The 15,722-nt window shown below is 35.4% G+C and overlaps 1 protein-coding gene across 3 annotated transcripts in view; it reads right to left on the bottom strand.

The window, feature by feature from the left end:
- The window catches only part of PHIP (pleckstrin homology domain interacting protein), a 106,179-nt gene that overhangs the window by 19,750 nt on the left and 70,707 nt on the right, over positions 1-15,722 (bottom strand). For all 3 annotated transcript variants that reach the window (XM_040060607.2, XM_040060608.2, XM_040060609.2), the window contains exons 21-30: positions 14,633-14,773; positions 13,788-13,864; positions 12,880-13,111; positions 9,663-9,782; positions 5,995-6,102; positions 5,463-5,587; positions 5,171-5,253; positions 2,022-2,133; positions 1,747-1,808; positions 47-202 (exon numbers count right to left, since the gene is read on the bottom strand). In XM_040060607.2, the coding sequence (XP_039916541.1) occupies positions 47-202; positions 1,747-1,808; positions 2,022-2,133; positions 5,171-5,253; positions 5,463-5,587; positions 5,995-6,102; positions 9,663-9,782; positions 12,880-13,111; positions 13,788-13,864; positions 14,633-14,773 (1,216 nt within the window). The remainder of the gene's footprint in view (positions 1-46; positions 203-1,746; positions 1,809-2,021; positions 2,134-5,170; positions 5,254-5,462; positions 5,588-5,994; positions 6,103-9,662; positions 9,783-12,879; positions 13,112-13,787; positions 13,865-14,632; positions 14,774-15,722) is intronic.

Raw genomic sequence — 15,722 nt, 5'->3', positions numbered from 1 at the left:
TAAAAAATACAAACCAAAAACATTTCCCATATTATTCAGAATTTACCTAGAGTCATAAGTTGGTTTATCCCTGCAATAATTCTGTCACACTCCTCATCTCGGGTCCTGGAACCCCACTCTCCATCCAAAGGTTTGTAGAGCAGTGTTCTACGTTCATCGTCGGTTAAAGGAACGCTAGTTCCCAGTTCTTCTGGAAATACAGCTGGAATGTAATATGAAAATTAAATAAAACATAAATGTTTGTATCTTGTGTAATACATATACCTGTAAATCAAAGATATCATGAAATCATTTTTACAAATGCATAGCTCTTGATTTGCTCAAAGACATTTTGGATGTATCCAGTATCCTTTCTGTATATTATTCTGTGTTACATTTAAATCCTTACAATGCAGCTTGGTAGAGAGGTCCTTCCTGAAGGTTTATCCTCTTCCAAATAGCTAATTGTAAAATTTATTCTACAACCAACTAAGACACTTGTTTATCACAGTTAAAACTTGTGTTTTGGTTTTGGAATTATTCTGTGTTTAAAAGCCAATAGTCTCATCATGGCAGATGATTTCCAGATAGAGTTCAAGATAACTTCGACATTGCTGCTAAAACATTCTCCAGGTCGTGGTTCTGCATTGTCACAGTTTCAAGTTCAAATGCTAAAACCACAGCTCCTGAATATGCAAATTAATAGTGTTATCACCTTAGCATCCTTGAGGACCTACCAATTTTGACAATTTATACGGTAACAGTAGATTTTTAAACTATGATGTTAAGCAGTCCTCTTAACAATTTTTGAGAAGGTATAACAAATGTTGGTATTTGTGAACATAGCAAAAAAATCAGGTTCAGGTCTGGTTATCTTAATTAATACCTGTTCTTTATCTGAAAATGGTTTCTCCTTTCTTAAGACAATGGGAATTGACCTCTACTAAAAAGAAAACAGGGTGGTCTATTTTAATTATTTATTTAGTCATGTTTTCACTCTAATACCTGTATTTTACTTATGACAAAGAGGTACCTATTAAAAGAAGGATTGAACCAAAATAAAAAGTTGAAATAAACACAATTGCTACTTAAAATAATTAAGAATTATTTATGGTTACTTTTGAGAGACAATATTATCAAATGTTTCATTGGAAGCACAAGGAAAAAATGCTGATTCTACTCTGCTTTTTAACAAGAGTTCTATCAAGTCTTAGAAAAACCCAACCAACTAAAAAACTATGGAAGAAGAAATACATTCTTGTCTGTGAACATGTGAACAGTGCTCATGCCATACTGTCCACTCTGCAGCATGTGGATCTGCTACACGTACTGGGCCAGAGGGGAAGAAAATCCTGCTGTTACCAAACTCTCACAGGCACAGGTTGCATCTGTAATGCACTGAATGCCGGCAGGAATGCTGACATATCTTAGAGCAGCCAGTTTCCTCAAGCTCACCTAAGGCATGGGTTTATCTTCCTAACTGTACAAGGAGTTGAGTTTAATTGTACATTATCTGTAGCAATTTTTGTCTTATTTCTATTTTCAACATCACTCGATTTATCTAGCATGGCTATTTTTGCACAGTTCTATCGTCATTCACTTTTGGTTTAGTAATTGATTTTAAGATATTCTTTAAATGCAACTGGTTTGTGGGCCTTCCTCCCACTCCACCCCAAAAAAACAGGATTGCTTATGTAAAACCATATAATATTCCTTTTCTTCTTAAAATGCTCTTGTAAAGCAAATTACATTATAAAGGTAACATACCATTACTTGGTATCAGCTCCATGTCCCAAGGGCTCATCTTCTCAGTATCACCATTGTCCCAGCTTAAAAATAACCACACTTAAATTATCTACTAATATTGCTTCAAGAGTGTAATTATTTAATGTAACAAAACTTTAATTTCTACACCACAGAATATTATAATAAACTGGTACAGCGAGATGCATGACTGGATTTAATGGAAGTGAGTTTCTTAGTCAATACTTTAAATGAAGTAACTAATTAACATAAAAAAGATTGAAGATAAATTTGCTAACCAGACATTGTAGCACTGAAATAAGCTATCAGGATAATCAGGCTGAAGAGGTTCCTGGCTTTCAATTGTTCCAAACCACCAAGCATCATCTATCACTGACCTGAAACGATCACCTAGGTAAGAACACAAAACAATTTCATGAATATAAGGCGTGCTACCCTCCCGGAAAAGCAGGTTTAGATATATCCGGCTTGATCTTGAATATGAAAATACTTTTGAACATTCACAGCCTCAGCAGGCAAGCATGAGTCAATGCTCAGTTAAAAACCAACAAAACTATTACATTCTTTCTGAAGATTGTTTTTTAAACAAAATGATAGTTAATACGGCATTTTAGAAAAATAACAATTTGCAAATCTACCTACATATTCTTTACTTATGAATTTATTTCTTAATTTCATAAAAATTAAGACATATCAATGCTTTAAGACTCAAATCTGCTTGCATTAAATACTACATGCTACCTTAAAATAACTGAGCACTATGACACTTCTGTATGGGGAATATTTTACAAGCTGCTAAGCTCATCCTCCTTAGTTTCTGAAGTGCTTTTTCAGCAATGCAAATGTAACTCAAGAGGTTCATTCTCTTTACTATGCAGGCAATCTGACTGATAATAGAATAAAATTTATTAAAGCTTGCTCAAAAGGTTAGTAAAGTAATTTACTATGACTTGCAATGGCTTCACTACCAGAAAGCATTCACGTAGCTGAGAAAAAAGGTCAAAAGCGTTATTAAAAAAAAATTACACATGAGAACGCATGTATTACACACCATCATAAATGCTAACATTTTCTACAACACATGCCACAAAATTAAGAAACAATTTTAGCATAATATCCTGTTCAATATAAGAAAAAATGTAATTTAAGCCTGAGATTCCAAGAACTACACATTTTTATGTTCATGGGATTTGAATATATACACACTCTCAACTGCTGCAGTATTTGTCCCATTTCAATACATCCAACCTCTGCCCAAATGCTTGAAATTGTCTGAAATAATAGGAAGTAAATATATTCTCAAAAATGGTCTGCTTTCTTTTCTGCATTTTTATTTTAATCTTAAATTTATTGGATCACAAGTAATTCAGGACAATTATAAAGCTTCTATTAATAGTCCTAATTGTGCTGAATGGAACAAAGTAAACAGAAAATATCTGAAATACAAGATCAAAAATGTAAAAAAGGGCTAATGCTTTATTTTAAAAGAATAATTTATTTTCTGAAGAGCTACAAAATTCCAGTTTTCCAATGTGAAAACTTCCATGGTGATCAGTTTTACAAAGGAACGTGTGTAGGTACAACCAGGAGTGACTTCACTGAGCTGAACATTAGGCAGATCAATACCACTTAAAGGGGCATATACTGGCTGCTGCTTCTAAGCTCTCAAGAGTCACAGCATTCCTAAAGACAGAATGCTAAAGCATTAAACAACATGAGTGAAAGAACCATCTCACGAATCACTACGTTCCTTTTGACCTCTGTGCTACCTCATCCATGCAGAGAGTAATCCAAAATCTCTCAGAAGAAGGCGGCTCTAGGGCAGTTTTCAAGAACTGAGTATCCCTGCATAATGCTTGCTTGAAGATAACAAGAAATATGTGTGGAACTCAAAGTGGCTGCTATGTAAGAGACAAATAAGCACACCTGTCTAAGACATGCAGCTGAAGTTGCAGGAATACTACTGAACAGCTTTTAGCCCAAGTATTAAACTTGAAGTTAAACTATACTAAGATAAAGATATCTAACAAATAGAATCTGAATGGAAACAAGAATCTGTAATTTCAAATTGTATGTTTGTTCCTTCTAAAATGATTCATACATTAATATAAATTTAATATTAAAAATATAATAGATAACCAAATCTTCCCTAAAACAAACAAAGCCCAAACAACAAAAATACACATTGGAAGCTTGATACAAGGTCCTGGTACTTCCAATACTTTTTGTGTAGCTTCAATTTATTCCAGACTGCAAATTTCATGAAATACAGCACCAGCTCAGGAAGCCTGGCTAGGCTGTTCACAAACAAACTGTGGCAATCATTCTGCTGCTGCTGCCATGATTTTGTGCAAAAAAACCCCAACACTCTGGCATGGCAGAGGAGGGCAAGACCACAGACTTACAACCATGAGGAAAGAGCAAAGCTTAGTGACCTATTAGTAAATCTTCATCAACCTTATTACTTATGAGATCTTTAAACTGAAAACATCTTTGAAGAAGAAATCAACGTTTACATTTCTTATTGGAGCAGAAGTCTAGGGTTTTCACCAAATTCCCTATAGAACTGAAGATAAGCTGTCTTTTCAGACAACATAGTGGGAAGTATGAGATGATATGGAACTTATTCCTATGGCATCATGTAATTTATACATCTACTGCTATGGCACACAACCTAAGGATATCAAGACAGGAGATTAATTCATTCCATTGCTGAAGGGTGATCTTTGTCATCGTATGGAAAAGATGATTAGGAAATAGATTTGACGGGAGGACCCAATAGTCAAGGGCATTGTTTCAGTATCCACTACTCTGAAGTAACTGGGCACAGGCAAAGTAAAAAGAATCCAAGTCATTCCTCGCATCACTTGGCAGCAAATTATAACTATATACACTTCAGTGAAGCTAAACCACAGAGTTTAGAACAGAATTCAAAAAGTATAAGGAGATGGAAAGAGCATTTTTGTTGTACGATCTAAACATCAGTTTGCAATTTTTGAAGAAGCATTCCCATGTTTTCAGCAGAAATTGGGAAAAAATAATCCTAGTAGCAATGCAGTTGTAGGAGGGCCCTCAATTAAAAATAAAATAAAATAAATATATATATGTATATAAATAAATAATATACAGGCTACAAGAAGTTAGCAGCTAGCAATAAACACCATAGTCCTAAAACCTATCCCTAACTATTCTCTCTGCAAATATACAATTGAAATTTTCTTTGCACTTTCTTTTAAAGATCAGTTTTGTTGCCACTTTGGTCAAGGACTAAGCAGAACTCCCCAGCTAACTGGGCAGAGCTTACTCTCTGACTTCAGCACAGTATTAGGATTTCTTTTCTACTTTTTAGAAAGTTATCACAAAAATAGGCAGACATTAAGCAAACAAACAAGCAAAACCACAGCACACAATTTTCCCCAGAACTCACCTATATTCCATCGCCTATGCTTTGCATCATCAAATTGTTGCCTCAAAACTAGGAAATCTATGACATCTGGCATATCATGGTACCTAATTACAACAGAACACATAACTGTTAAGCAATAAAGCAGCAAAAGCATACCATAAAGCACTTACATAAAAAATTAAGACTTTGAATTCAACACCTGAAAAGCACTAGGTCAGTATTAATATAATCATTTAACTTTCAACCTCAACACCCCCCCGGCCATTACCATCCAAGAAAACCCCCAGTTTGCACAAAATACTGCTTTCCTTACTTCATGGTGAAGGCTCCTCCCGTCAGTTTACCCGTATCAGGGTCAAGAAAGGCTAGTTTTAGACAGCAGAGAGTAGGCAATCCCACTTCATACTTAATGCCAACTATTTTCATCAGCTCTTGCTCCTAGAATAAACAAAATACTTTGTACCACCACTGAAGTTAATTGAAATAGCTTTCTGAAATACGAAAACATGGGTATATTGAATGTACTATAATCCTGCCAGATCACATAAAAATCAAGAATCTGAAATTTAGTCTTCCACAATGAGCTATTAATTCACAATGCAGTATGTTTGAAAAATATTTTGCTATGAAGTATAACATCTCATCTGGTCAAGCTGATACAAAAAGTAGTACAGGTTAAGGTCTGATTTCATTTGAATATTAAGTTAAATTTTTCACCTTATCTTACAACATTAACAGCACTAGATTTATTTTTATCAGGGACCTTACTTCCACTTAGTTTCTTTTTTTTTTTTTTTTTTTTTTTTTTTTTTATATTAAGGCAAAAAAAGAAAAATAAGTCATACCCGCAATTCCATTTTATGCCATGGTTGTTTCTTGGGATTAATATTATATATTTTGTTCTTCTTGGCCATTACAACGTATGCTTCATGACCTTGTCGGAAATAGTAAACCTAAAAGTGAAATGTGACAGTTATCCTACAAAGACTCTGAGGAACTGAAATGCTAACAAGTCACAGCCATACAATGTGTGTACTTTCCATTTCATCAACTTTTCATTCTGTTTTCCTGCCAAAGTCATAGCTTCTCAAAACATTAAGCAGAGGAAAAGTTAAAAAGCTTTATAGAAACATCTACAGAAAAAAGCAGAAAATAGTTAGAACATTTTTTTATGTATGAACTAAATACCCTAAATTAAACATGAGTGAGACCAACAAAATCAGTAACAAAAACATCAATTAATCATTGCACCATAGAACAATTCAATGACAGGAACAAGAATTCTACTAATCCACCTGGTTATACATCACTGCAGAACAGCCATAAGTTAACAATAAAGTATCACTGAATTCACTTTCCCGCTCATCTTTTTTGAACAACAAACACATTTTAGAAGGAATAGTCTGTTATTGTTCCGGTAAGATTTTGGGTTGCTTCCATATCACTGAAAAAATAGCCTAACAAAGGCCTGAACAAACTAAAATAGACATTTCCAGTGCTTAATTTTTTTTCATTCCTTCCAGTATAAATTCCTATGGTTCAGACATCCAAAGTCTAACAGTTCTACTTTTATCTTGTCGTATATCATACCACATGGATGAATGCTTTTATTAAAAGCCATCACTGTAATGAGGTAGTAAGCTGAAACCCATAAACACGTATTCAAGGAACGTTATTTGAAATGTGAAACAGAGGTTCCACAAACTAGTTAAAACAAAGATCTGATAAATGGCTGTATTCTTGGTACAATGTATGCCAAATCAAAGATCCTTTTTAAGTGTCCCAACATGGGATTTCCATTTAATAGCACAAAGGAAAGATGGCTTTAATGTAAAGGTCCAATACAACAAAAAAAAAAGCAGAGCAGAAATCCCTCTAGATTTTAAAATATACAAATAAACACACTAATATTTGTATTTCTACCTGCTTTCCAACAGTCTTCTATCATAAAACATTATAAAGAAGTCTTTGCCAGGTTTCTACCTTAACACATACTGAACTCTTAATGTTGTGGCAATTTCTAACTTTTTAAATGGAGAAAGACTCAGCACCACTTTTTTTTTTTAAATCCCTGTTCTTAAGGTATTCAATATGCATAATATCCTCATAGGGACAAAACACACAGCAGCTACAAAAGGCATGAAAGCAGTGAGAATATCCTAGGCACTGTCAGAATCTGTCAGGAAAAGGAATAAAGGCTACTGGGACACAGCTGAAGGCAAATTTACATTACACTCTCAACATTGTGATGATTGTGACCCATACATTCCAGTGAATCAAAACAAACAAAAAAGTCCACAGGCTACAAACAATCTCCGCTACACTGAGTGTTTCTGCTAAATCACTACATAAATTCAACCCACTGTTTACAGAAGTGAAATATTCTTTATTTTGCAAATGGCTCTAAGCATTGCATCTTCTGTCAGAAGAACAAACTGGGAAGATATCTGTGAAAAAAAAAAAATTCATGTCTTTTCCCAGGAAATATTTTTATTCTTGATTAATTCCTGCTTCTGCATGTTTGTTGTAGTACCCAGACAAAACTGGTTTTTGTTACGTTAAGGGCAGAACAAACAACAAACATGCCTTATATTTGGATATTCAGACAGCAAAGTTGCAATCTCATCTCTCTGGTGTGCTTCCAGTTCCTCAAGACATAGGGCAGATATCTGTAAACAGCATTATTCAGAAAGGGAAATGGGATGGTATGTGCTATTCTTATACACTAAGTGTAACTAAATACAGCACTACTGTTTTTTCTTTCTTGTTTGTACATCTTGAAACAAATTTGAAATATGTCTCTCCCAAAACCTTATAAAACATACTTACCATCCAACAAAATGTTGGAAGGCCACATGATATCTCTTCTCACAACATTTCTCTAACTAAACCCACCCTTTATTTTATTTCTCTGAATCTCAAAAGTAACTTTCTAGATGAGTAATTTCTTTTCACATATTAATAAATCTGGGGATGGCAAGTATCAGATGGAATTTCAGACAGAGTGGCTCAGTTACAAACATACTCTCTAGTAGTGCAATTATTCCTACTTTCTAGGCACAGGACACAAAACTTCCTGTTCTCCCATATAAAGCATTTTCAGCAAAAGGATGTACCCTACTTAGATATTCCTGGTACACACTGTACATGCTATTCAGCAGGTGCCAAACCAAACACAACTGTTTATCTTACTAGACCAATATGATGTTCAAGTCTCCTGAGCAGTATGGTACTGATAAATCCTTGGCTGCTTCACTGTATCCAGATGGTATCAGGCACCAAATATATTTATTTGGACTTGATCTTTTGAACAGCAGTCTCTCCAAAACATGCTTACTGGAGGGCATCAATCCATGTGCATTTTCTCTAGCTGCAACTCTCAACTTGAAATGTTCCTTCCCTCCCTCACTAGCTTTGCTGATGTAATTTTTGCATAGCTGGGCTGTGAACTGGATCAGTAAAGTAATCCAGTAAAAACAAATCTGCTTGCACATGCAACCTCTGCTCCTGATTCCGTTTCTAAGGTGGTGCCCACAAAAAGCTTTAGTTTGGGAACAAAGTTAATCAAATTTGCCACCATGTCAAGTATTTCTCCAACGGCATTCAGAAGATGTGAGCTATAAAACAACTCTGTTTAGTAACTCAGAAAACATGCTGCTCCCCAAAGAGACAACACACTCCCCATTACAGCATAAGCCAGCTATTTCCTCTTATTTTAACCTCAGGGGGTTTTAAGAAACATGCAGAGACTCTGGCTTTCAAGATTGCATTCTACCTAATACTACTTATTCACAGAATTCACTGTAATGTTCACCTGCTACATATTCCAAAGTAGAAACTGGTGGGTATCCTTTTGCTGCCGTATTTTGAGACATCTGGATCATGTTTACAAAGTATTTACAGTCTGGTTTGTATGAAATACATATATACAAAACTTTTCTCGTGGTTTGCTGCTGTAAAAGACTAGCAGTTTCTTTGATATCAGGAACACAAGTGATAAGGACAATATCAGTTTTTCTTCAGAATAAGCATTTTTTAAAAAAAAATTACGTCAAAAACATCACACTAAGCAAAATCCACAGCCTTCCCCAGGAGGCTTAATTCCTGGTTTTTATTTCAAGCCCCAAATTGAAGAATGTTTTCCAGACTTAGTTTCATATCTGATTCCTTACCTGTTCTTCAGGATACCAAAGGCTCTACAACTAGGGAATACTTTCACGACCTAAAGCACCTCACACAGCTTGTCTACAGGTGTCATAAGGAAATCAACACACTGAATACCATACAAGAAGGAACACTAGTGCAACAGCATGGAATAACAATAAAAAGTCAAAGCAACAGTATGCAGACTATTTCCTAAGAACAAAGATGCAAAAGCAAATTTTAGCCAGATCAAAGAATGTTTCTAAGAAAATCCAAAATATTTTTATTATAAGTCTCTGGGGAAAAAATGTGCAGACGAAAATACAAAAGGCAAAAAGAAGCAAGGACACAGAGGGAAAAGCTACAATACCTCATCCCCCATCTGTGGGACAAATGGGCACCGCCGAGGAACAGTGTCTGTAATCCATGCTGAAGGCAGCCATTCTTCCAGTGTCAAACCATTTTCTGTCAGAACTCCTACAGCCAGCCTCTGAAGAAAAAATACACAGAAGATTACTACAAAATTATTGCTAGTGTGAAGATTAATCTTAAATGCCTTTTGAGGTGTGGGGGGTTTTTTTGGTTTTGTTTTTTTTTTTTTTTGGGGGGGTGGGGGTGGGGAGGTGGGGATGAACTCTAACACAAACTGAATTTAATAACAGTCCAGTAACTATATCTCATGCCCAAAAGGATAAAATGGAAACATGTCATTCCCTTGAACCAAATTCATATGGTTGCCTTAGTCAAAAAGGCACTAAAATTATACAGCTGCCTCCAATTAAGGAAGCTGGCATAAAACAAGGAGGAAGAGCTTTATTAAGTAAATCATGTGAAAATTACCTGTATTGGGTACATCCACATTACCTACTGACATATTTACTATAAAGTGCTGTGGAACTGCGTTTTCAGAATGTATTTCCACATCACATACTTGTAAGCAATGAGATCAGGGCAGTTGCTGGTCCTAGGTGCACACTGCTTGTCTGTATCTAATATGTTAGATAAAGGTTTGTACAACCATTCAGGCAAGGCTGCTTTGAAATTCCTAACAGGATCTTTTGTGTGTGTACAACCCTGGATGGCTGTACAGAGATCCACTTCACACAGCCACTGCTGGAAGCCTCTGCATCTCCAGACTGCAAACAGAATATGCCACATGTAATTCCAGTACACCAGTTCAAATGTGGTTTCACATGATGAGAAGTACTGTGATGATTGCACCAGTGAGTATCACAGGAAAAAGCATACATATAGTTAAAAACAAAAATCCACTAAAAAAAAAATCAAAATAGAACGTCTTTATTGTAGTAAGTCAGTAACACAGAAGCACTGTGAATTCTGAGGTTCAAGCAGGTCTATCTTGCAAAATACTGATACTCTGCATCACAGCAAGGTGTCTAGCTAACTGGTGAATTATACGAAGGTAAGAAACAGCCCTTGACCAGAGAACCTTCCCTCGTCATAACTTTACACATTCATCAGTTTAAAAACTTTCTGGAAGCCAAGACTGATCTTAGTTACTCATCAGGAAGGGACTATTCCCAGTGACTTTATTAAATAATTTCTGAAACATTACTAAATCCTTTCATAATTAGTTCCACTACCTGACTACACGCTCGGGTGGGTTTGGGGTGTGAGGGGGATGTTGAATGAGAAGACGGCTCATTTTTGAGATTTATGTCTGTGACACTGGGTGCTACATCTCGCTGTAACAAAATAAGGAAGGAAATCATTCTGCATTTATTCCTTTCTAAACCATGATAGCTTTATACAAGCTTTTTCATCATATCTCTTTCCAAACTCTCTCCCTTCTAAGAGACAGTCTCTGTGACTGGCCTAAAGAAAAAAAAAAAAAAAAAAAGTTCTGTACTTTTGATCTTCGTGGGTGAACCTTCCTTGTCCTCCTTCAATGCTGTATCATATTTTAGATTGATTTTTGGTAGAGGGGGATTAGAAATGGAAGCACCATTCAAGATCATGAAACCCATGCATTAATAGAGATGAATGTCAATTTTTTTCTACTCATCTTTTAATTTTAAAGATTCTATGTGTGGCTACAAAGACAGTCAAAACTTCTTCCCTCAATGAAAAGACCTAATTTTGAATTACAACTTTCTACCAGAAAGGCCTGTGAACTCTCTGCTCAGTAAGGAGGTCAAATGTCCACCACAAGAAACTTCAAAGACTAACATCTGTCAGGAATGACAGGTATAATAAATGCTACCTAGGGATAGAGGAAAGAGAGGTGATTTTCTGCAATTACTTCCAGCCTCATATTTTCTTGTGACTCAAGCAGGTCAGCTTTAAAAGTGTGAAATATCTAGGCCTGATACCTTTTGAATCAAAGATGTCCCATATCTCAAAAACTGGGACTAAAATGGATGCAAGATTCCCCAAACACTCAGTTTAGTTTTAATCTAAGTGGAAATACTAGGCTGTCCACCAGGTTTTTATTACAAAATAAGAAGATATCTAGAGGTTTCAATAATTTTCAATTACCCCCACCATCTATTTTTCTCATCTGCTTTCTTATTCCTTCTGATACCTTATTTTGGTTTCAGAGTGTGTAAATAGCAATATATTCCTAGTATTGACAGTGCAACTAATGACTGTGCACAATACACAAAAAGTAGCCTAAAGAAAGAATAAAGACTACCACCTGACATCCTGTATGCCATACCAGAGATTAACAGCTGATCTGACACTGTGCCAACCTCCGTGTTCAAACAGCTGTTTTGTCAGTCTACCTTCTAATGAGGGCTAAACCACTGAAATAATGATCTTAAAGAATGCTGAGGACTCCTAATCTAATAAATAAACAAAATACAGGTACTTAGTTTAGATGATACAGGTAGCTTCCTTGGGCACTGCAAAAATAGAAGCTATAAGTTTACAAAAACAATTAGCATCTACCAGATAGATCACTTCTGGTCTCTGTAAAGAAAGAAGAGTGAAGTTTTCAGATCAATTGAAAATTGAAAATGAAGCAACCTCTCAAAAAACATGCTGAAGATAACTTAAGTCACTGAAAATTTCTATGTATGGATTTAAACTGTAATTATATTATATTAGAAAGTAAAAAAAAAATACAGTCAACAACAAAATCCTTATCAAGTAATACTTCCCTTGATGGAGTCAATAGTGGCAAGCATAATGCAAATATCATATATCATAGAATTGACAGAAAACAAATGACATGGTTTTCCAGATCTAAAAGAAATTGCAATTATATAGGAAGACGAGTCAGCACAGCTGTAAAAAATACTGGCATGTCATACCAGTACTCAACTGTATTGGAAGTTGAATAATCTACTTCTACAGAAACGAAGTTTCTGGTGTGAGCAAGGATAGTGAGAAGGACATTAGAAGTGCTCCTTACATCAAACGTATTGTATTCAGAAAGCATTTCGTTACAGCCATCTATCACTTGACTTGCAAGAGTCCTTAATTATCATTTGTTAAGAGTAAAAGTCATGATGCATTTTAAAATTAGACAATATTAAGTTGTATTTGTAACTGAATCATTCATCCAATAATTTCTAAGTCAGCAGCAATGAGCAACCTGTAATACACAAAAACCATCTAACCTTTTGTTTTCTCTCTTTGGGTTTCCTCTTCTTTGGTGATGTTGATGGTCCATCTTTCTCCTCAATACCCTTTTTCCTTTCCTTTTTAATTTGCTTCCTTTGTTTTTCAGGTCCTTCTTCATCCTCTGAACTACTTTCCGCTTTCTTTGTTTTAATTTTAGGAATTTTCTTTGGTGGTTGCAAATTGATTCCTGCATCTGCTGTCCAGTCAGAATAATCGCTAGAATAGTCACTATATATGATATAACAAAGAAAAGAGAAATTAAAACCCCAAAGTTAAAAAGTGTATCTGATTACATAATATAACCCAATAAAAGATTACAGTTAACAGCCTAGCTAACTACAGTGTTTTAACAGTTAAAATCTTAATGCTTAAACCCTATATTCTATCTACAATTTAAATGGTAGTAAACCAAACACCCTGACATCATTTGGTCTTGCAAGAAGCTTAACTTACAGCATCCCTCAAAGTAAACACTGTGTCTGCTTCATCAATTCAAGATGATAAACACTGAAGTCTGGATATTGTTTTCAAGACTTCTGGTTTTGAATAGCTTTGAATGAAAAAATACAGGATGCTTTATTTGTTCTCTAATTTCAAACCAAGGATCACAGCTCAGACTCAGAGCCATAGGAAACTGTTACTACCTGCCTGAAGTACTTGTGTGCCTGAAAAGAACTACCTTCCTGCAAAACAATTTTGCTTCTAGCAAACAAGGAAAAACCTTCCCTAAATTTTAGTTAGCTATATGAATGAAAATTAAATCCTGAAAGTTTCATGTTCTTGTTCACTTTGTCTTCTAAATCTACACAAATGTTACTTATTACTCATTGACTGTTTACAACAAAAACTATAAAAGATTTCTTGGCAAGAATTTTCTCTGTAGGTTATATACACGTTCACTTACCTAGAACTGCCATCACTGTGCCATGCTCTTTCATCCTCTTCTGATGTTCCACCACTAGCAACAACTACTTCCCCTTCCTAATAAGGAGAGCAGAGGATATTGGGAAGGGGCAGAAGGTGAGGCAGAGAAAAAGCAACATTTTCTTTAGAGCTCGTTATAATGTATGACAATACAATGAAAACTTTTCTAGGCTTTATATATGTTATAAACATCTGGCATTCTAGAAGCTTTATGTTAAAAAGGCATTATAATTTGCAGATAGTTTCTTTACTTTAGTGGATTTAAACAAAGAAGTATGACGATATCTGTGCCTGGCCAGATGCACTGTAGAGCAACATTCTTTATCACCATTTGACAAGGCTAGATTACCTTCTCAAAAATATTTCAACTGTTTTCAATGTCATATTTCCACATTTTTTTCAATATCAAACAAAAATTCAATATGAATTTTATGTAATCCTCCGTCATTCTCCACCATATGTACAGAAGCACAGAATAATTGAAGCTGGAAGGGACTTCTGGAGGTCATAATATCTGTTCAAGCATGGTTACCTAAAGTTGGTGGCCACACTGCTAGGCTATGTAGGCAGCAGACTAGGCTTACAAATTGCACATATACTTTGCAAAATACCCCTCTTTCGTCAATTACTTTTTAAGTCAGAGCTAAACATATATAACAGCATGTGAAAACCTAATACAACAAAATATTTTCAAGAGGTGAAAAGAAACGCACAATGAAAAATGTAACTTGAGCTTCCACTAGAAAGAATGTTTCATTAGATGAAGCAGGAGCTTAATGAGCAGAAATGGAATACATAAGACTGCCTCATGAATAAGGATCTTACATCTGAAGAACTATGTCCATTTTCCAACTCTTCAGCAGGCCTTGCAGTTTCTTCTACTGCGTATCTCGTACGGTAGTTGTGCTGATTAGCTGCTTGTTTCTTTGAGTCACTAGCGTCTAGTAAATTATCATGAGAATGGTTCTGTGAAGATGCAAAAGCCAAAATACATAATTTTTGAGTATACGTTTTATTAATACATAGCATTTTTCTTTGATAAGAGTATTCCAGGAAACAAGTTTTGCATTGGCAAGAAGTTACAAGTCCAAAACTAAAGAGCAGCTGAAGACAACACTCCACATGTGTAGTTGAATGAATATAAGCACCAAAGAGTTCTGTGTATTACGGAAATAATTAAATTTCTTCCCAGACATAAAAAAAAAAAATAAATCTGTAATTATTAAAAATATTCATTCTCTGCAAAGTACACGTCAGTTAATAAGGACTAAAACAAAGGCTAAAACATAACTACTGATAGGCTGCTAAGGGCTGGTAAAAGCTTAGAATTACACTAGAAATGGCTAAGGAAAAGAGGTTCTTAACCGGAAGTCCAGACTGGGTTTTTTTGCAGCCAAGGGGTGAGATGTGTTAGAAAAGAAACCCATACAGTAATACATCCCTTAGCGTAGAGAGATGACTGTTAGCAAATACAGACCTTGAAATAGTACAATGATGCATTGAAGAGTTCAAATGAATGAGTCAGTTTGAAAGAATATGAGTTCTTTTTAAGCTTAAAAGAATGAAATGAAGCTGCAATTTAGAAACACTTCATGCTCCAGCATTAAGAGATTTTGTTCCTCCTGTAGAATATATATAATACAAACCCTTGCACTCAAGAACAAGTGTGCAGTCTTGTGTTAGTCTCCATCACTGGGAAAAACCCCAAGAGTTATGATCTAAATTTCAAGAGTTTTGTGCTATTTTTTTTTTCTCCCTGTCCGAAGATACACACCTTCTGCAAGCATGACTGCACCAGCTCAGCAAAGTAAGCCAGCACACCATGCTGTACAGCTGTGTTGCACTTATCATCAAAGCACAGAGGACCAACACAAACTGCTCTATGCTCTTTTCAGCGAGTACTAAGCTTCTGTTG

The sequence above is a fragment of the Hirundo rustica genome, chromosome 3 (genome assembly GCF_015227805.2).
Source record: "Hirundo rustica isolate bHirRus1 chromosome 3, bHirRus1.pri.v3, whole genome shotgun sequence".
NCBI classification, from domain to species: domain Eukaryota; kingdom Metazoa; phylum Chordata; class Aves; order Passeriformes; family Hirundinidae; genus Hirundo; species Hirundo rustica.
Note: the sequence above shows the minus strand (reverse complement) of the source record. Positions and strands in the feature narration are given on the sequence as shown.